Source organism: Mauremys mutica, chromosome 9 (assembly GCF_020497125.1).
Source record: "Mauremys mutica isolate MM-2020 ecotype Southern chromosome 9, ASM2049712v1, whole genome shotgun sequence".
NCBI lineage: Eukaryota > Metazoa > Chordata > Testudines > Geoemydidae > Mauremys > Mauremys mutica.
Genome location: NC_059080.1, coordinates 48909204 through 48931837, shown reverse-complemented (window position 1 = coordinate 48931837; position 22634 = coordinate 48909204). Strand labels below are relative to the sequence as shown.

Genomic DNA, 22634 nt, shown 5'->3' with positions numbered 1-22634 from the left:
CTGCCCCTCCTCCTCCTCTCTGTCCCTCCCTCCCTGCTGATCAGCTGATGGCCCATGTGAGGAAAGGGGTGGGGGGGAGCGAAGTCAGCATGCTCGCTGCTCCCCGCGGAGGCTGCTTCGGGGGCAGGGCCTTGGGGAAGGGGGGGGCATATCCCCTCAGCCCCCTGCCATGAGCACCCCACGACCCCAGCCCTCTGCCCTTACCCCCCACCTCACACATACACCCAGCCCTCTGCCCTGAGCCCTGCAGCCCTGAGCCCCCCCTCACACATCAAGCCCTCTGCTTGACTTCTTCACCCTGCCCCCATGACCCCAGCCCTGCCTCTGGCACCCCCACACATACCCAGGCCCCCCACAACCCATGCCCTGACACCTGCACCCCCCACATACCCAGCCCCCACACACACCCCACATCCCCTCCCCCCCCGAGCACCAAACAGGAGCTCCTGCACACACCCCACACACACACATACACACACTCCCATCAGCATCCCTCACACCAAATGGGAGCTGCCCAGGTAAGTGCTCCACACCCAAACCTCCTGCCCCAGTCATGAGCCCCCTCCCTCATTCTAGCTCCTGGCCAGACCCTACATCCCAACCCCCAGCCTACTCCTTCACCCCCAGCCCTGTGCTCAGTGCACTCCCACCCTCAGCTCAGTGCAGAGAGAGGAAGAGAATGAACCAAAACCAGGGAGAAGATAGGTACCCACTGTACGTGGGTAGGGCCGGGACCCCAGACTGGCAGTGGGATGATCAGGTCCAGCAGCTGGGATCCCAGCTGGCAGTAGCCGGCGGATGGAACCCCTGAGCGGCAGTGGGCTGAGCAGCTTGTCCCACTACCAGTCTGGGGTCCTGGCCACCGACCCCACACAGTCCACTACCAGTGTGGGGTTCTGGCTGCCGGACCCTTGCCAGCCAGAGTCCTGGCTGCAGGCCCCGCTCAGCCCGCTGCCGGCCTAGATGAACAGAACCCCAGACCAGCAGCGGGCCGGCAGTGTAAGATCAACATTTTAATTTAATTTTAAATGAAGCTTCTTAAACATTTTGAAAACCTTGTTTATTTTACAACAAAAATTTAGTTATATAATACATAGATTTATAGAGAGAGACCTTCTAAAAACATGAAAATGTATTACCAGCACATGACACCTTAAATTAGAGTGAATAAATGAAGACTCGGCACAGCACTTCTGAAAGGTTGCCGACCCCTGCATTATACATGTTTAAGTGATTTGTTTTTAAAAACTTTTCATATTAGTTTTACAGCTATATCAGAAAATGAATGATTGTCTGGTTATTTCATTTACCAAAGGTAATTGAAGCAGATATTTATTAAGTCATTGGGAGGTAAACTATCTCCAATTCCACAGGTTAAGCATTAATATTTGGGGGATTTTCTTGCCATGCTGTATTAGGAGGAGAACATCACCAGACAGACATTTAAAATTGTTTTATTTAACTAAAACAACATTATATATTCTGGACTTTATTTCTTCAAAAGCAAACATAATATTTTAACAAAATAAGCAAATGAATTTTTGAATTTAGTTAAACGTTCAAGTTTTTTAAAATCAGGTTTGTATTTGTAAGTTTTTAACAAAAATAGTTAAATGAAATATTTTTTTAAAAAACAAAAATTAAAATCAACGCTGTCAGCCAGGTCAACATGTGAAACTTAAAATACTGGCTTCTGCAGTTAACTCAGTCATCTTCACCTTCATTTTCCTGTTTGTTCATAATCTGGAAAAGAAAAACAAGCTTTTCTGCTTTTTCAGGTCCCAAATGACTTCTCAACTTCAAACAAATTAGTCCAAAGGAAGAAAATATTCTTTCTACACCAACAGAAGAAGCTACTACTGTTAAAAGTGAGATTATCACTTCAACAGTCTCTGAATCCAAGTGCTTAAGTGACTTCCACCAGTTCATTGGTGTGACTTCCTTTAAAATAATCATCAGCAAACAAATATTTCTTGAATGGTTCACCCTTGATTATAGTTGGCATTATGGAGGGATGTTTGCTGGATGTCCATGTCATAGCCAACTCCTCTTCTCCAGCAGTTAAGGTTTGACCCTGGTATCGAGTATTGAGAATATTTGCAAGAAAATGAGCTGGAGATAGTGCTTGTCCCATTCGTCTTTTTAAGGTTTGTAATTTAACTCTGTCATTGCATATTTCTCTTTTTAAGATCTCACTCAGTTCCTTCCAAATTTCAACAGCTTCAGCAATAAAACAGCTATTTCTCTGCATTTTGTTCAAGGCTACAGAAATAGGCTTCAGGGTACTCAGCATGTGTTCAACATTTCTCTTAAGCTCAACGTTGAGAACTTTGGCTGTGACAGTGCCATCTATTTTTTCACGACTTTGTTCACAAACTATCAGTAATTGGCCTAATCTGATGACATAGTGCTCAAAACAGTCCACTACTGAGTTCCATCATGTCTTGTGAGAGCGTTAGCTTGGTTCCTCCCACTTTTTTCAGAGCAGCTGCTGCAAAGTGGTTGTTACAGAAGTATTTTGCAATTTCAACAACATTAGCCTTTATTTATGGAACACTGAAGTCTTTGGCTAGGAGGTGCATCAAATGAGCACTGCAACCATATGTTATTAACTTGGGATTCTCTTCAGTCTTCTAAATAATTTCTTCTCATCTTGGATATATTTGCAGCATTGTCTGTGACCAAGCTGCGTATTAGACATTTGAATTTTTTTTCAGTTTGTTATAGCTTTTACTGCTACTTCTTGTAAGTATTCTGCTGTGTGTGCATTTCCTGATGTATCAATTGTTTCTGTAAGGATGACATTCCCTTCTTCTGTTGTCACACAAGCACATACAACAGGATCATTGTGGGCACTGCTCTACCCATCAAGACTCAGGTTAACCATTTCACCCTCTAGGCCTGCTCAATTTCTCTTTTACATAAAAAAGACCCGATTTTTTTTTTTAAATCATTGATTTTTATCCATCCTGTTAACTTGAGTCTGTAAGATCTAGACCAAGAGATGCAAATTTGCGACTATTAAAAAAAGTTATTAGTGGAGAAAACTGAAGTCAGATTCTACGCAGAAAGAAATTATGCACGATCTCTTGTACTGCCTTGTCTCTTTATGCCAACCATTATATTTTGTGCTGTGTATATTCAACTACCTTAAAATCAGATGAGGTAAAATGAAAGTTATTTGACATGCTCCTACCTATCTGATCTCAAGTGGCTTCCCCACTATCCTCCTCGCTCATACAGAAGAGCTCAAATTACACTGCAGATTCAAATATCTTGGTTTCCAAGGCGTTTAAAGTCTCTATAGCAACTCTAGGAATCTAAAGGCAGGCTAGTGAAAAAAGAGCCTAACTTCAGCTGAACTGGGAATTTAAATTCAGGTACAATCAAAAAATGAGTGAACTAAACAAAGTAATAAGCTCAGGACTGAAATCAAGCACAATCCAGAGATAAGAGCACTCAAGCCTATATATCTACCAAGTTGCAGATACAAGCAGCTACATTTGTTTCAAAAATCTGACCGAGAAAAAAATAAATTTGGTGATAAAATATAAATACAGAAGATAACAAATGACAGACATTTCTGGGTTTTCATTTGCCAAGCCTTTATTTTAAAAGCAAGGCCTTGTCCTAAATGAATAATATCCTCCAGTTTGGTACCAAGTGTTTTGTCGTCTTGCCCTTCATTCCAGGACATCACTTTTCTGGCTTGTATTACTAGCACCCTTTTCCAATCTTGCACAACTGTGCCTGAATGCAACACACACCCGCAACAGCTAGAGGGTATGGTTTCTGAAACCCAAACTAATCCTCAATTTGGTGATAATTTGCCAATACGAATGATGCTACCAGCTGAAGAAGCAAGAGGATCCAGTTGAATTTCATTTCCTCAACTAAAATATATAAGTATTACATATAAAATTGCAGGGAATATTTCTTCAGGAATGATGGACTTTTACCTGATATGCAACAAGGCCTTCCAAATCCACAGAAAAATCTGAAAACTACTGAACACAATACAATTTTGCCTGTTTATACACCTGAACATTGACCGGATTTTATTTATAATCTGTAAGGAATTAAATGTGTTCACATTTTTTTTTTTTAAGTAAATTAGATCATCTCCTTTGAGAGGCACTGAAATAAACTCAGATAAGAGACTTTGAGAGACCCTCTTAAGTTTACCATTATTGTCCCTTTTGCACGCTCAAAACCAAAAAGTACAGAAATAAGGAATAAAGTCATACATACCCTCAAGTTCTTTAGCAAGTCAGTTCTACAAAGTCATCAAGTCAAACACAGACAACCTTAACTCTGCCTTGTGCAGAATGCCAGAACAGCTAGGCTCCGCTCTATAATAAAAGATATGCTTAAGAACTCAGAATGAGTCATTCCCAGAAATTGTGGCCTGCTTTCTGTCTTAAGCTCCAAAAGGCTCACAAAGCTCCTGTGTATGTAACTTCCAGTGACTGACTGAAAATCAGCAACCCGTGTTCTCAGCTGTATTGGTCTCACAAATCTTCTATTCCCCCCTTCTAACCTTAAAGGGCTGTAAGAAGTGAAGTCCAGACAGAAGTACAAATAACTAGTTCACATAAGACCTCTTCTTTTTGCTTATACAGGTTTGCATGTCAATCAGTAATTGATATCAAACACGCACTGAGAAAGTCTACTCTGATGTACTCTATCTTCCCCACTATCTCCCTCAATACACACACACACACACACACACACCCTCCACTGTTAGGGAGTTTAAAGACAAGCTCATGGGCATGTCCACTCATTATGAGTTTTCATCCTTTACGTGCAGTGTTCCTATTCAGTCCTCCACAATAGAGCTCTTGGCCCTAGATAATTCAAGTAGCATGAAAAGGTTTTGAATCAACAAACCATGAGTCATGCAAAAGCCTTTTTATCTGAAGCAATTAGCTACAAATTCAACGTTCTAGTCCCAGAGTCAGTAATTTTTAGAGCCCAATGAAATTCTTTTTATTTTAATTTTTTGGGGAATTTTGTTGTATCCATCCCTCTCCAGGGGTCAGGTCCTTCCCCCAGAGGATGGGAGGCCCTGCAGAGCAAGCCCACCCCGCACTCACCCTGCAGCAGCAGCTCCTGTCCTGCAGGGCTGGCCCCAGACCCCTGCACAGCATTGCAACTTGGCCTGCAGGGTTGCAGTGCCAGCCACTCACTCACATCTGGCTCAGACCATCATGACAGGGCCAAACCTGAACAGCACTGCAAGCTTGCATACCAAATCACAATGCCCAGAGCCAGGCCCAGCCCCATAGTACAGGAGTAACAGGCAACATTTTAATAGCAGTATTTCACTTTATTTTGTGTTATTTTGCATTTGTGAAAAACACAAACTGTTAGAACTAAACAGGTGGAAATTACTATGAAAACTCCTCACATGCACACAGAGGGAGTAGGCAAGAGTCACATGCTATTAGCATCTGAACCTGGAGCAGCTGCTCAGAGGCCTGATCTTCCCCTGCTCTCAGGACTGCTTTACAAAAGCAGCCACTCGGCTTGTTATTCCCTGATCCCTGTCTTCTCTAGCTGGCTGGTGCTAATGTCATTCCTTATAGCCCTTATATGGTGTCATAGCCCTACACCACCACGAGAAGCTAGAGAATTTCAAATACTCCTTCACAATCAGCAGTATGTGGCTGTTACTCCTCTCTAGACATCTGACAAATTAACTTTTAAAGGGAAGAAGGAAAGGGGGGCTTTGTATTCAACTAATACAGCAGTCCAATAGGATGTCTGCTATGCTGTGACACTATTCATACAGTCTACTCTACTTTTATTTATTATTTTTATTACCATACTGCCTAGGAGCCCCACTCGCAGACCAGGATTCCATTGTGCTAGGTGCTGTACAAACACTGAACAAAAAGACAGTGCCCACCCCAAGGAGCTTACAATCTAAGTGTAAGACAAGAGATAACAGATGGATACAGACAGATAGTGAGAAAATATTAATAAGCATGATAGGCAGTGGTCTCAACACACTAGGAGCCTAAAAATTGTCCAGTTTTTGGTAGGCATCACAGCAGAGAAAAGTTTTGAGGAGGATAATGAGTTAGGCCCCGTCTACACTGGCAAGTTTCTGCATTGTAACTCCTGAGATGTACACACTACCAAGCCACTTAGTATGCAGAAACTGTGCAGTTGTAGCGCTCAAAAAAAAACAAAAAAAAAAACACACCGACAAGAGGCGTCGAGCTTTCTGCGCCGGGGCTACAGCACTGCATGCCAGTGTAGACACAATGGCAATTACAGCACTGCAATTGAACACCAGGAGGTGTCCTACAATCCCTGTTCTCATCTCTATGGTCATCGGTTTTCACTTTACTGCCCTCAGGTGACCAATCATCCCCACCCCATACATTCCTTTGCAGATTTGAAAGTCCCTTTCCTGTTTGCTCAGTAATGCGTGCAGTGGTCTCAGCGCATCTTTCCAGGTGGCATGCCTGCTCCACACCCCAGGCAATTCCCCACTTGGAGCAATGCAGAGCTGCTGGACCTCATCAGCATTTGGGGAGAGGAAGCTGTGCTGCAGCCATAGGAATTATGATATCTATGGACAGATTTCACGATGCATGATAGAAAAGGGCCATGATTGGGACACACTGCAGTGTTGGGTAAAAGTGAAGGAGCTGCGGAACACCTACCACAAGAGGCAGGAGGCAAACCACTGCTCCAATGCTGCGCCCATGAGCTGCCAGTTCCACAAAGAGCTGGACGCGATACTCGGTGGCAACCCCACCTCCACTGTGAAGGCCCCTGTGGATACTTCATGGGCTCACATGCCAGTCAAGAGTGGAGGAAGCCAGGAGGAGGAAATCTTGGACAAACAGGAGGCCCCTGGTAAGTGGATCTGATTTTGGGAATTGCTGAAACGATTTGTTGGGGGCAGGAGGGTTGCAGAAATCAGGCTCGTCTTCTACTGCATTCTTATTCTGAGCAGCAGAACAGGCTGTTAACACACAGGCGAGCCGCATAGGGGCCAGGATGGAAGCCACAGGCTTGGAAAAGACCCTCCCTTGATTCCCTGCTCACCCCCAGCAGTGAGATAGCTTCCATAATGACCACATCTTGTGGAAAGTGTGGGGACAGGAATGATTATCAAGCCCTCCCTACTGTGCTGGCTCTCCCCAAGAGCCAGGTGCCCAGTGTACAGCAGGGTCCAGGAAGAGTGATTCATCCTGCCCTTGCGGCTACTCACCATTTTGGGGGTCTTGTGGCTCACGTGTGCTTGTCTGGGGTCAGCCAGTTAGTGACAGGTGTGAGAGTACTGGCTGAGTTTTAAAGCACTGAATCAGTATTGTCTGTGTTGCAAACAATACTGCTTCTGTAAAATGTTGCATTTAAACTTCACAGAGATGACCTTGGGAGGCCAGCCTCCCTTATCGGCAGCAGAACGGCTGCGCAGAATTAGAAAGCAGCTATGAAGAACTAAGGTGGACTTTCTCCATGAGGTTATGATACACTCCACCGCTGAGAAACAGGAATTGAAGGAGTGGTGGGACAGCGAGAAGAGGGACGAAAAGGAGAACGTGTCACACCAGAAAGAAGCCATGGAGCAGCTCTTAAACGTTATGGAGCGCCAAGTGGACACGCTCCAGGCAATACTAGTTCTTCAAACCAAGCAGCTCTGCGCCCGCCCGCCCCGCAGCCACTATCATAAAACTCTTTCCCATGAGCCCCCTCTCACACACACACACACACACACACACACACAGCCAACACACTTATCAACCTCCTGGCTCCACTCTCTACCCACAGCATTCTACTCCTCCCTCCTCACAGTCAAGCAGTGTGAACTCCCATTACCCACTGAATTCAACACTCATCCTTCTACAGTTTGGTCCTGCTGAAGTACAGCACCTGCTGCATTGTACTCCACAGGAGAAGGCTGGGTATGATCCCTGGACATACACAAATCTGTATCCATTCCGGGACCCCTCCTCCTCTTGATACCTTCCCTTCCACCATCCCTGCTGATGAATTTTTTCGTTTGACTCTCTCCTCCAGTTGGTGTCTTTTATTAAAGAATTGTGTTTGTTTGAAAGCAATCTTTATTCTATTAAGTGAAAGCAAAAAGAGCACTGCAAAGCAACATACAATTATGTTAAGGTCCCTTCTTGCATCATGTACACCAATCACCTCTGAGCATTACAAGCACTGCAATCCTGAGCATAGCAACAAATATGAGGTGGATAGAAAACTGGCTAGATGGTCGGGCTCAACGGGTAGTGATCAATGGTTCCATGTCTAGTTGGCAGCCGGTATCAAGTGGAGTGCCCCAAGGATCGGTGCTGGGGCCAGTTTTGTTCAATATCTTCATTAACAATCTGGAGGATGGTGTGGACTGCACCCTTAGCAAGTTTGCAGATTACACTAAACTGGGAGGAGTGGTTGATACGCTGGAGGGTAAGGATAGGATACAGAGGGACCTAGACAAATTAGAGGATTGGGCCAAAAGAAATATGATGAGGTTCAACAAGGACAAGTGCAGAGTCCTGCACTTAGGACGGAAGAATCCCATGCACTGCTACAGACTAGGGACCGAATGGCTGGGCAGCAGTTCTGCAGAAAAGGACCTAGGGGTTACGGTGGACGAAAAGCTGAATATGAGTCAATAGTGTGCCCTTGTTGCCAAGAAGGCTAATGGCATTTTGGGTTGTATAAGTAGGGGCATTTCCAGCAGATCAAGGGACGTGATCATTCCCCCTCTATTCAGCACTGGTGAGGCCTCATTTGGAGTACTGTGTCCAGTTTGGGCCCCACACTACAAGAAGGATGTGGATAAATTGGAGAGAGTCCAGCGGAGGCCAACAAAAATGATTAGGGGGCTGGAGCACATGACTTATGAGGAGAGGCTGAGGGAACTGGGATTGTTTAGTCTGCAGAAGAGAAGAATGAGGGGGGATTTGATAGCTGCTTTCAACTACCTGAAAGGGGGTTCCAAAGAGGATGGATCTAGACTGTTCTCAGTGGTAGAAGATGACAGAACATGGAGTAATGGTCTCAAGTTGCAGAGGGGGAGGTTGAGGTTGGACATTAGGAAAAACTTTCACTAGTAGGGTGGTGAAGAACTGGAATGGGTTACCTAGGGAGGTGGTGGAATCTCCTTCCTTAGAGGTTTTTACGGTCAGGCTTGACAAAGCCCTGGCTGGGATGATTTAGTTGGGGTTGGTCCTGCTTTGAGCAGGGGGTTGGACTAGATGACCTCCTAAGGTCCCTTCCAACCCTGAGATTCTATGATTCCTGGCTTTCAGCTTCAAATTGCTGCCTCAAAGCATCCTTGATCCTTATGGCACCACGCTGTGCCCCGCTAATAGCCCTGGTCTCTGGCTGTTCAAACAACCTCCAGGCACTAATCCTCTGCAGTCCAGCCCTCAGTAAAGCTTTCACTCTTCCTTTCACAAATATTATGAAGAGAACAGCACGCAGCTATAAGCATAGGAATATTGTCATTGGCCATGTCCAGTTTCCCATACAGGCATCTCCAGCAGACTTTTAAACGGCCAAAAGCACACTCAACGGTTATTCTGCACTTGCTCAGCCTGTTGTCGAACTGCTCCTTGCTGCTGTCAAGTTGCCCCGTGTACGGCTTCATAAGCCACAGCATTAAGAGGTAGGCGGGGTCTCCAAGGATCATGATGGGCATTTCAACTTCCCCTATAGTGATGTTCTGGTCCGGGAAGAAAGTCCCTGCTTGCAGCTTCCTGAACAGGCCAGTGTTCTGAAAGATGCGTGCGTCGTGCATCTTTCCAGATCAGCCTGCGTTAATGTCCATGAAACATCCACAGTGATCCACAAGCGCCTGGAGAACCATTGAGAAACACCCCTTGAGATTAATATACTCAGTGGCTAGGTGGTCTGGTGCCAGAATTGGAATGCACGTGCCATCTATCACCCTGCCGCAGTTAAGGAAGCCCATTTATGTAAAGCCATCCATAATGTCATGCAAGTTGTCCAGAGTCATGGTCTTTCGCAGCAGGATGCGATTAATGGCCCTGCACACTTCCATCAACACGAGTCCAACAGTCGACTTTTCCACTCTGAACTGGTTAGCAACCGATTGGTAGCAGTCTGGAGTAGCCAACTTCCACAGTGCAATCGCCACGCACTTCTCCAATGACAAGGGAACTCTCATTCTCGTGTCCTTGTGCTGCAGGGCTGGGGCGCACTCATCACACAGTCCCATTAATGTGGCTTTCCTCATGCGAAAGTTCTGCAGTCACTGCTCGTCATCTCAGATGTGCATCACAATGTGACCCCATGACTCAGTGCTTGTTTCCCAAGCCCAAAAGCAGAGTTCCACTGTGGTCAGCACCTCTGCGAAAGCCACAAGCAATCTCATATCATAGCTACTACGTGTGGCGAGATCAACGTTGCACTCCTCTTGACTTTTTAGTTTAAGGAGTAACTCCACTGCCACTTGTGACGTGTTGGGCAGAGCAAGCAACATACTGGTCAGCCGTTTGGAATCAATTCCTGCAGCCTGAAAGAGGCAGGGCATGCAGTACACAAACCATTGAAAGATGGCACCAAATGCGGACGGAAGCACAGGGTTTGCTGGGATGCTAGACACAGCTCAGATGTGAGGACCTCCAAAATAGGACACCAACCCCTTTCTTCTCTGGGGTGAGAAAATAAGTCTAAGTAGGCACTGGAGAGGGTGACCTACAACTCTGGAGCAGTGCTCCTTCCTACCCATCAGAAGTTCTTGAAGCCTGAATGGAGGCAGATAACGGAGGCCTCTTGGTCAACACAGCCCAGGAGCTTAGGATGGAATATCACCTACCCAGGATGCTCATAGAAAGGGACTGACCACAAGACTGACGTCTAGCTGTGTCCTCCCTTTCTATGTCCAAGAAGGCTTGCATAGCCACTCCAGAAGAAACATTTTAGGCCAGCTTCTCTAGCTTTTTCAGTCTGCTGAGAGAAGGATCAACATATGGTACATTGCTCAGGAATATGTTCCTCTCCTAAACAACATAGGCATCAAGAGTACCTGTCATTAAGTGGCACTGAAACCTCACGCAAGTGGAAAGATTCTAGCCTTAAACCTAGAACTTGACTTAAGTTTTTAAAAATTGCTGCATGCTGCCAATAAGCAACAAGACAAAATTACCCACCTACCTCACACCTAACCGTTACCTACCACCTAGCTCAGGGTGCAGCACAGGGGTCGGCACCACCATGTTGCACGACAGACACTTGACAAAATCACTACACTTAGTGATGAAGAGGGTGGGGGGGGGGCGTTTATGTCATTCAATTTTTTGAAAAATTACCACGGACATGTTGCTGACCCCTGGTGCAGCAAAGCAGGCAGACACTGCAAGGGTTCTGTCTTGCTGCCACAGGCAGTAAGAAGAAAATGAGGGACAATTTGGTCCACTCTGCTCTCTATGCCCGGGGGGGGAGGGCAAGAACATCCGGGGCTGCACCAATGCCCTTACAAACACTGTTGGCCAAAAGAAGCAGATCTTGCACACGAGGCACACATACACCAAGAGTAAAAATATCTGGACAATCACGCAAAGAAACTACCAATTTCTACATTTCTAAGTGAGATCACTCTTCCTGCTTTTTTTTTTTTTTTTAGTAAAACCGGTAGAAGTCTACACAGCAATTTAAAGCTTTGTACATTTGCTCTAAAAGAGTCAGGATTTTACTAATGCAGAATAACCTGAAAGTTGAGTGTATCTTAACTGAAATAGAAAGGTGTTTTCTAACCCTATTATCTGTGAAATATTTTCAGTTTACTTTTTGAGTGGGTGGGGGGAGGGGTGGAAGAGGGGAGGAGAAAAGTAAAAGTAAAGAGAAGCAACAGATTATATTCAGTTGTTTCTACAGCAACCCCACAATTTTTAATTTTTAAAGGTTGCTTCAACTACTCAGCAACCATAATACTGACCCAGCATCAAAGACCTAGATGCCAAGGCTAACCTTTCAGGGAGCACTGTCAGATCATTGTGGAAAGGACACTCAAAATTGCCAAGGTGTGTGATTTGATGTCACAAATTCATTTGAAGAAGGTGCAAAAAGTTGGACTTAAGAAAACAGATTTCAGGCTTTCCCCACCTTCAAATCAAGAGAGCACTATGTCTTTAATTTTGCAAGATCTCCAAGAGAGACAAGAAAGTATAAAACAAAGTGGTCACATCTGGATACCTGAAGCTACAGCAATGCAAAAAACATTAACATTCTTAATTACTGTATATTCTTGTGTATTAACCAACTCTCATATCACCATCTTTGTGATATTTGTTCAGTTAAACAGAAGTTATTTTAAATACATAATTCTGATACTAACATCTATGTTCCTTATAAGATCCACACTTGCAGGTCTTAGATGAGCAAATGAGGTCTATTTACGAGTGAGCTGTTTGGGGACCTGCTCTATGATCTGGAGGACCAGAGGCTTCTCTCTTCCCTTGCTTTGAGTCTTATATGAACATCCATTCCAGAAGTTCCCTTGAAATTTTGCCAGTTTATACACCAGTATATACAGTAAATTCTACATTACCTGAAACTAAGCTTATCTGAAATCAGACTGAACCTCTTTCTTACCTCAACATTAAGTACTTCCACAGTGTTGTCCAACAGTTTTATTTTGATCGGTAGATCCCTCTCGTGCATTTTGGCAGGTGTCATTGCCATTGCTGTAGAAAGGTTTTGCTCTGGCTCCAGCGTACTCACTCCAGTATTCTTCTGGACTCCCAAACGAGAACCAGGAGTCTGCAGTATTCTGTACGTTCCTTCTATCTCCCCCATTATTCAGCAACAATGTCCAAATACCTAAAGGGGAACGTAGAGAATAATGCCTAAGAAAAAAATAGATATTTTTCATTAAATAACATTTCAAAATGAAGATTCTACAAACAGAAAGCATAATTCTACATTAAAAAATTATACATGGAGTCCTCATGTACTTATTTGTTCAACTATCAAAAAATAATCAATAATATTTTTTTAAATGTTGAAATTTGATCAAAATGAGTTTGAAAAAGGCAACTACGGGGGTGAGGGGGGGAACAAGCAGTAACAAACCAAACAGCGAATCAGAAATATGGACAGGAAACAGGAGAGCATGGGCAGAGTACATGGGCGCAAGTAGTGAGAAGAAACTTGAACAGGGAATGACTAGCACTGAGTCTAAATTATTCCAGCCAGTGCTAGCAGCTAGGAAGCCTCATGATGTAGGGTTCTGCAACAGATAACAGTTCCAGATTATTAGGGAGTCAGCATGCCAACCAGATTAAATCAAGTATGCAAAAATATCAGTTACTGTTGAAAATGTTGCCGTTCAATTAGCACACCCAATACGAAGTGCTCATCACTAATATTTTGCTTGAAACTATGGCAAGAAAAAGAAAAAACTACACTTCAAGTGATGACATGAATCAAAGAAGAAAAAAAACTTCAAGTTTGTTGTTTGCACTCTGGCCCAGATCATCAGGACCAGCCACTTTGTGCCCACTGCAGTTTGGAGAAAGGAACATGGAAAAGGTGATTTAGCATCACTTTTGGAGATCCTGTGGATTGACAGTCCTGTCACAAAGAAGTAACTTGGACAGTAGTTTTGTGTCTGCTCTAAATTGCACCATCTACAATGGGCCCAAGGGACAGTTTTAGCAACTAGGAATTGTTTAAGCACAAAGGACTAGCCATGCTCCCTTTTCCTCAGCCACATCCCCTGCACTAGAGGTTTCAATGGGTGTGGGGGTAGCAGATAGCCAGATACACCAGCTCTACATCATGGCAGGACTCCTCAGCAGGCCACTTGTGCCAACTTTAAGTTTGCTTTACACCACCAGAGCATCACAAAGAAAAACTTAGTGGGGCCAGGGATCCAGCCTGTGCCTTTAAATGGCAGCATCATAAATTGGTACTGCAGGATTCCCCATAACATGTCATCTTACAAGCCACTGTGAAGAATGCTACACTGTCTCTTGCAGCGCTGATTTCCTCAATTTCACATAGAGCCTGCACAACCCTCAACTACACAGAAACCGTACTTTTAGCTCTCTCCATTCAGCTACCACATAAGAGAACATAAATTGAATGTTGGGCTTAATTTTTAATGTATTTGTTCTGTAATAAACATACTTTTTCTTTAAAAAAATCATATCCATTTATTTCTAATGCACTCTTCACTATAGACAGAGTTTGAAAAAAAATCTACTTGTCTACATACTCCAGCCAAGTGGGAAGCTTGCACCGTAGAGTTAAGGGACATACATTCATACCCCCAAAAAAAGTTTTCATTTAAAAAACAAGTGGTCAGACCTTATGCAAAGACAGCCTTCAATGCAAATTGGTCAACTGTTGTCTTACTGAGCCTGTAGGCAGGCAGCTCCTGTACCTCTCCTGCTCAAAGGTGTGACAAACAACAAGATTTAGGAGGGACAGTGGCAAAAAAAAAAAAAACCCACACCACAGCTGAAATTATTTGCCTACTACTGTTACTTAAAATTACTATCACTAAGGATTAGAGAAAAATATGTTTCCCCACAGTTTACTCTGTGTGTGTGTGTCTGTCTGTCATAAACAGATAGTTAAGGGTTAATGTCTCTTTTACCTGTAAAGGGTTAAGAAGCTAAGTAAACCTGGCTGACACCTGACCAGAGGACCAATAAGGGGACAAGATACTTTCAAATCTTGGTGGAGGGAAGTCTTTTGTTTGTGCTCTTTGTTTGGGGGTTGTTCGCTCTTGGGACTAAGAGGGACCAGACATCAATCCAGGCTCTCCAAATCTTTCTGAATCAGTCTCTCATGTTTCAAACTTGTAATAGCCAGGCAAGGCATGTTAATCTTATTTTTGTTTTCTCAACTTGTAAATGTTCCTTTTTGCTGAGAGGATTTTACCTCTGTTTGCTGTAACTTTGAACCTAAGGCTAGAGGGGGTTCCTCTGAGCTATATGAATCTGATTACCCTGTAAAGTATTTTCCATCCTGACTTTACAGATATTTTTTACCTTTCTTTCTTTAATTAAAGGCTTTCTTTTTAAGAACCTGATTGATTTTTTCCTTGTGTTAAGATCCAAGGGGACTGGATCTGGACTCACCAGAAATTGGTGGGGGAAGGGAGGGGGGATGGTTAAATTCTCCTTGTGTTAAGATCCAAGGGGTTGGATCGGTGTTCACCAGGAACTTGGTGAAAAAGCCTCTCAAGGCTGCCCAGGGAGGGGAAGGTTTTGGGGGGGGGGGGGAGAGAGGGACACGACAGAAAGTGATCCAGACACTGAAATTTCTGGATGGTGGCAGTGTTACCAGATCTAAGCTAGTAATTAAGCTTAGAAGTGTCCATGCAGGTCCCCACATCTGTACCCTAAAGTTCAGAGTGGGGGAGGAACCTTGACAGTGTGTGTGTGTGTGTGTATATATTATACACGCGCACACACCCTTTTGTATTTATTTTCAAACTATATACTATTTCCCCTGCTTGTATGTTTATTTCCACACAGCAAGAGGAAAGAAAAAAATCTTTAAAATAATAAAGTGTGGTTTTAAAAACTGCAAAAATTGGCAGGGGGATTCAGGGGGAAGTGCAACATCTGAAACTATTAACTTTTTTTAAGTGACTGGATTTCAAAATGACATGTCCCTTTAAATTTAAATTAAATTAATGCTCTGATGTTTTCACTACTTCTATTCAGAACCTTGCAGGCAACTGTGAAACTGTCAAGAATCAAGTCAGTTTCATGCTACTACTTGGGAAAGCAATTATTACAAAAAGCAAAATATTACAGCATCCCTACTACATTAGACACTATACAAACCTAGTATTAGACATGGTCCCTACCCTGAAGAGAAAGTTATTAGCAGCAGTAGCAAGCACTTAAGTTATTCTCAGAGAAAAGAGACGCAAACAAGGGAGACTGAGGAAGAAGAAGAAGAGTAGTGGAGACATCTCATCTTGCAGCAAAGAGGCTCTGGAGAAGGGGCGTAACAGTGGAGACTCCTCCAACAACCTCTAACCTAGCAGGACCCAGAAGGGTCTGAAACAACTAATGAGACAGAAAACTCTTAATTTTTGCCAGCAGTTAGAAATTCAAAATTACAATATAGCTACGAGCTAAAAGCACGCACACACATGTGCATAAGTCTAGCCTCAGGCAGGATGTAGGATCAGCACTGTGATAAAAATCCACTTCCCAGCAGCTGGTAGCAGGGGAGCTAGACTTCTCACATGGGTGCTGCTTCTGAACACTGATGAGGAAGTAGTCTCTTTTCCTACCCCCAAATTTATCATTTATCTGGATTTGGATATAAAGCTCTCTAGCGAACATGTATCTGGTACATTTTTCAATACCTAATGATAGTATCTAGACACAAAATACAAATGTAATACATTTGTCATTACCCATGACTCCTCATATCAGGTGCTCTGCAACACATCAGTCTCTGGTTCCTCCTGATGCATGGTGATATATTTCCACAGTCAAGCACAGAATACAGACCAGGACTTCAGAAAAGCAGACTTTGACTCCCTCGGGGAACTGATGTGCAGGATCCCCTGGGAGAACAACATGAGGCGGAAAGGCATCCAGGAGAGCTGGCTGTATTTTAAAGAATCCTTATTGAGGTTACAGGAACAAACCATCCCGATACATAGAAAGAATAGTAAATATGGCAGGCGATCAGCTTGGCTTAACAGTGAAATCCTTGCTGATCTTAAGCACAAAAAAGCAGCTTACAAGAAGTGGAAGATTGGACAAATGACTAGGGAGGAGTATAAAAATATTGCTCAGGCATGCAGGAGTGAAATCAGGAAGGTCAAATCACACTTGGAGTTGCAGCTAGCAAGGGATGTTAGGAGTAACAAGAAGGGTTTCTACAAGTACGTTAGCAACAAGGAGGTGGTCAAGGAAAGTGTGGGCCCCTTACTGAATGGGGGAGGCAACCTAGTGACAGAGGATGTGGAAAAAGCTAATGTACTCAATGCTTTTTTTGCCTCTTCACAAACAAGGTCAGCTCCCAGACTGCTGCACTGGGCAGCACAGTATGGGGAGGAGGTGACCAGCCCTCTGTGAAGAAAGAAGTGGTTCAGACTATTTAGAAAAGCTGGATGAGCACAAGCCCATGGGGCCGGGTGCACTGCAAGCGAGGGTGCTAAAGGAGTTGGCGGATGTGATTGCAGACCCATTGGCCACTATCTTTGAAAACTCATGGCAATCGGGTAGGTCCTGGATGACTGGAAAAAGGCTAATGTAGTGCCCATCTTTTAAAAAAGGGAAGGAGGAGGATCAGAGAACTACAGGCCAGTCAGCATCACCTCAGTCCCTGGAAAAATCATGGAGCAGGTCCTCAAGGAAACAATTCTGAAGCACTTAGAGGAGAGGAAAGTGATCAGGAACAGTCAGCATGGATTCACCAAGGGCAAGTCATGCTTGACAAACCTAATTGCCTTCTATGACCAGATAACTGGCTCTGTGGATGAGGGGAAAGCAGTGGACGTGCTTATTCCTTGACTTTAGCAAAGCTTTTGATACGGTCTCCCACAGTATTCTTGCTGGCAAGTTAAAGTATGGGCTGGATGAATGGACTATAAGGTGGATAGAAAGCTGGCTAGATCGGGCTCAACGGCTCCATATCTAGTTGGCAGTGCCGCAAGGGTCAGTTTTGTTCAGTATCTTCATTAATGATCTGGAGGATGGCATGGATTGCACCCTCACCAAATTTGCAGATGACACTAAACTGGGAGGATAGATATGCTGGAGAGTAGGGATAGGATACAGAGGGACCTAGACAAATTAGAGGATTGGGCCAAAAGTAATCTGATGAGGTTCAACAAGGACAAGTGCAGAATCCTGCACTTAGGACAGAAGAATCTCATGCACTGCTACACACTAGGGACCAAGTGGCTAAGCAGCATTTATGCAGAAAAGGACCTAGGGGTTATAGTGGACAAGAAGCTGGATAGGAGTCAACAGCCTGTTGACTGTTGCCAAGAAGGCTAACAGCATTTTGGGCTGTATAAGTAGGGGGCATTGCCAACAGATCGAGGGACATGATCATTCCCCTCTATTCAGCATTGGTGAGGCCTCATCTGGAGTACTGTGTCCAGTTTTGGGCACCGCACTACAAGAAGGATGTGGAAAAATTGGAAAGAGTCCAGCGGAGGGCAACAAAAATGATTAGGGGGCTGGAGAACATGACTTATAAGGAGAGGCTGAGGGAACTGGGATTATTTAGAAGCAGCAAAGAATCCTGTGGCACCTTATAGACTAACAGACGTTTTGCAGCATGAACTTTCGTGGGTGAATACCCACTTCTTCAGATTATTTAGTCTACAGAAGAGAAGAAGGGGCAGGGGATTTGATAGCTGCTTTCAATTACCTGAAAAGGGGATGGATCTAGACTGTTTTCAGTGGTACCAGATGACAGAACAAGGAGTAATGGTATCAGGTTACAGTGGGGGAGGTTTAGATTGGATATTAGGGGAAACTTTTTCACTAGGAGGGTGGTGAAGCAATGGAATGGGTTACCTAGGGAGGTGGTGGAATCTCCTTCCTTAGAGGTTTTTAAGGTCAGGCTTGACAAAGCTCTGGCTGGGATGATTTAGCTGGGGATTGATGTCCTGTTTTGAGCAGGGGGTTGGACTAGATGACCTCCTGAGGTCCCTTCCAACCCTGATATTCTCCGATTCTATGACCTTCCAAATGCCCAGCCCAGGCTTTAAAGAACTCATCCCTGGGTAAGCTCTCAGTCAATTATAGGGCCCCTTCTAAGCACAAATGTCTTTGGGGTCCCTGATGGAGATATGGTCAGCAAGATACCTAGGCTTTAGTCCATAAAGGACTTTATACATTGGAACTAAGACCCTGAATTGGAGTCACAATCTAACATAGCTGCCCGTGAGGCATGCAAAGTGCCAGTATGACATAATCAGAGTTTCCCTAAAAAGTACCCCCTAGTCTGGAAATGGGCCACAGCTTGTCTTGGCCCCTATACAGGCAGCATCCCCCACTAGTTATTATACTTCACTTTGGCCCTCATAACAATTTCAATAAGACCTAAAAACTGCAAGCCATTTTAAGGATCAGAGGGCAGGTGCCTCAATAGAGGGGTGAAGTTGCTACCCTGAAGTTGCTACCTCAAAGAGTCCCCCTCTCCCTCCCTTACCCATTCCACTCAAAGTTTACTAGAATAAACCATATGCTTACTTGTATCAGGTAATGACAACCCATTGCCTCTGATGAGAAATATGTACAGCAGTATCATCTGCTAATCGGTAACACTGGAGGTGGTAATATCTCAGAGCCACTCCCAATGAAGACACTGAAGAATGGTGAGTAATAAGAGCACATGTGGCTGGCTCATGGGAATGAGTCCTGTTTTAGGGCTTTATTCCTGCAAGCCCCACTCCCCCATCTGCATTATTTCTGCCAACAAAATTCATTTTAATACAGCCAACTGCAACGTAATACACACCAGAACAAAGAACATGGGCTATGCCTGCAAAATAGGAGTGTCTTGGAAAGCAGTGAGTCAGAAAAGGACTTAGGAATCATGGATAACAACTTCAACATGAGTTCTCAATGCAATGCTGTAGCAAAAGGACTAATGCAATAACCAGAGATATATATCAAGGGGAATATCAAGTAGAACTAGGGAAGTGAGCTTGCCTATGTACAAATCATTTGTAAGACTGCTACTAGAATCCTGCATCCAATTCTATGCCCACACTACAAGAAACATGTAGAAATACAGTAGCAATAAACTCTGAAATACCATTTTTAATTAGATGTTTAGATAATGTTGTAAAACATCCAGATACCATAGTGATGAGCACAGTATAAGTACAATACTTGGAAAACAAAATTTAAAATTTTAGCTGGAAACAGATTTCCAGCTATACATAGTGAGAAGTACTTCTGATTTATTTATTTTTTTAAATTGCTGGACTCAACATAAAATGTTCCTTTTAAAAAAAAGCAAGGATTTAAAATCTGAAGCAGTTTTTTAAATAAGAAAAAAAACTTGCAATCTGCCTTTAATTTTCATATTTAATTCAGAATCTAATTTTCAATTTTGAGCCACTACATTATTAAACCATAACATTTTTTCTAGCTAAGAAATTTAAAGCTATTATAAAAACATCACAACTGCAAAATAGTTTAAATGTACAAGCAAAAAAAAAAAAACAACACAACCCTCTTTGCAGTGTGTTAAAGGAACCTGTGGTGAATTTTCAAGCATAATTCCTAAAAAACATGTTACAAAGTGCCTTGCATCTCCCAGCTGGTTCATTTGGAACACACAGAACATTTCCCACAAGGTCAGTATGAAAACTTCACTATGATTTTGATACACATGGGCAGGAACTTTTTGAAGAATGTTCCATATTGCAATTTATTTTAAAAGATTGTTTGGCAAGAAAATAAGCTACTATAAATGACAACTTGATTCTAAGGCACATTCACATCTTGCTCTTTCAAACAGACTATCAATATTTCTTCATTTTCTGTCTTACAGTGCAGAATAATGTCATAATTGAGCACTAACAATTGTGACCTCTCTCTCCATAGGAGCCTCCAGAAGTTCAGCGGTAGGCAACTCAATTACATTTATATACTGCCCCTCATGCACAAGGATTGCATAACACGTTGCAAACCTTTTTCTAAACAGACCGTGTATATTAAACTTAAGAAACAAGATACTGTACCAGAATTACAGTAATGAGCATATAGAGGTGCCAATGTAATGATTTATATTAAAAAAAAGACTGAAGTTTTGTACACAAAGGCTGCCACTACTTTTAACTGAGAGCTTAACCCTAAAAGCCAGTTAGAAGTGTTTAGAGTAAGGATGTAAATACCCTTTAAAATGTTAACCATTTAAACGATTAAAATTATATTGTTTAACCAGTTAACAGATTAAAGGGGGAGGGGCTGGGGCCATGCCAGGGGTGGCCAGCCGGGGGTTAAGGGTTAGGGCAAGTTAACAGTAAACCTAATCCTTACCGGTTAACTATTTAATATTTTACATCCCTAATTTAGACTGTAATAAAAGAAGCTTCTATAACAATGAAATGCACTCAACTTTTTTGCTGCGTGTGGGGTTGTTGTTTTTGGCGCACGGGGGGGCGGGAATATGTTTTAAAGTTTCAAAAACTAGCCAGAGAGCAAGTGAACATTTCCACAGGCCATATCCCCAAGGAGCTGGCACCAGCTAGTGTTAGCTGCCCACCCATGATCAGGGAAGATGAACATACCTTAACTTTCAGCAGCCAGACAAGGAAACTGAGATGCTGCCACTGTCAGGGGTACGGAGAGCTTGTTTATGAACATGTCCCTGGCTCTCCCCACCCCCACCCAGCTTGTGGGCCGTAACTACAGGACAGATAAGAGCAGCACCTTTCTCCACGCACGGAAGGCAGTGGGCACCATCTGTTCCGGCACACCCTCGGCCTGCTGGCTCTGCCTGCCCCATGGGGGGGGGAGGGGAGAGAAAGGGGCACCGCGGGCAGGAAAGCAGCTGCAGGGCCGGTTCCCGTGCGGCCCCCGGGAGCGCAGGGCAGGGGCTGTCACGGCGGGCAGAGTCCCCAAGCGCTGCTCGACCCGTAGGAACCAGCCCTCGGGCTCCGGGACAGAGGCTCGAACCCCCCCCCCCCCCACACACACACACACACACCTGGGGGGGTGAGGAGAGAGACAGAGACTCGCTCTCGGCCCCCATGGCCCTATGAGCCCCACATCCGCCCTCGGCTGCGGGAGCAAGAGAAACCAACGCACCCCACCCCCGGAAGGGCCGAAGAGAGGGAGGAGCAGCCCGGCTGTTAGGCACAGACCCGCGTGGCCCCTGCTCAGGGCCAGAGCCCCAGCGGCCGCCGGGTCTCCGAGCTCAGTAGCCCCGGGCGAGCGGCGGCTTCCCCGCCCCGCCTCGACCCAGCACTCCCGGATCTCGACTGTCTGCACAGCCCCCCGCAACCTACCGCGCACCTACCTCACACGCCGCCGTTTCCAACCGTCCGCGCCGGCTCGCGTGCCCGGCCGGAATCCCGGCCCTTGCTCTCGCGCACTCGCCCCTCAGGCGGCCATCACGAGCCCAGCGGACCCAGCCCTAATTGGCCAGCACCGACCCCGAGATCTGGTGGGACGGGGCGGAGCCACCCCCGCGCTTCCCACAAGTTGGGAGGCCGGAACTTGCCAATTGGCCCTTCACGAGCCCACGTAGGCGGGGCCGAGCACCGCGGACAGCCCGGGGCTCCTGGCAGGAACCCGTGGCCAGAGCACAGGCCGGGGGCAGCAGGAGGTGCAGGTTTTAGTGCAGGCCCTGGCTGCCACCCCCCCTTCTGTGACGTGGGAATAGTTAGAGCCCAGCTGTGTGGGGACAGTTAGTGGGAAAGCTGAGCGAGCCGTGAGATTAATGCCAGGCTAGGTACCACACCCACTAGCCTGCCCATTTCACTCCTAGTTTGTGTGGTGCTGGCCTCACACAAGCTACAGAAAAGGGACGGTGTGGCCACAGCCTTGCTGCAGTGCCATGGAGCTGGGCCTTACACGCAGCAACAGCAGGCAAAGCAGCGATGTTTAAACCTCAGTGCCCCTTTAGAAGATGTAGCCACTCTTACCTACCTACCACAGTCGGCCTTTCTTCTGGTT

General features: G+C 44.8%; 1 protein-coding gene across 7 annotated transcripts in view; it reads right to left on the bottom strand.

Moving 5' to 3' along the window:
• FARP2 (FERM, ARH/RhoGEF and pleckstrin domain protein 2) overlaps positions 1–22250 on the bottom strand; it is a 191931-nt gene extending 169681 nt beyond the window's left edge. For 3 of the 7 annotated variants that reach the window (XM_045029425.1, XR_006582047.1, XR_006582048.1), the window contains exons 1-2: positions 21976–22250; positions 12595–12848 (exon numbers count right to left, since the gene is read on the bottom strand). In XM_045029425.1, the coding sequence (XP_044885360.1) occupies positions 12595–12798 (204 nt within the window). In that variant the 5' untranslated portion in view covers positions 12799–12848; positions 21976–22250. Of the gene's footprint in view, positions 1–12594; positions 12849–16390; positions 16412–21663; positions 21758–21964 lie in introns of those variants that run through there. The other 4 variants (XM_045029426.1, XM_045029428.1, XM_045029427.1 and 1 more) reach the window with 4 other exon arrangements.
• Positions 22251–22634: the final 384 nt, after the last annotated feature.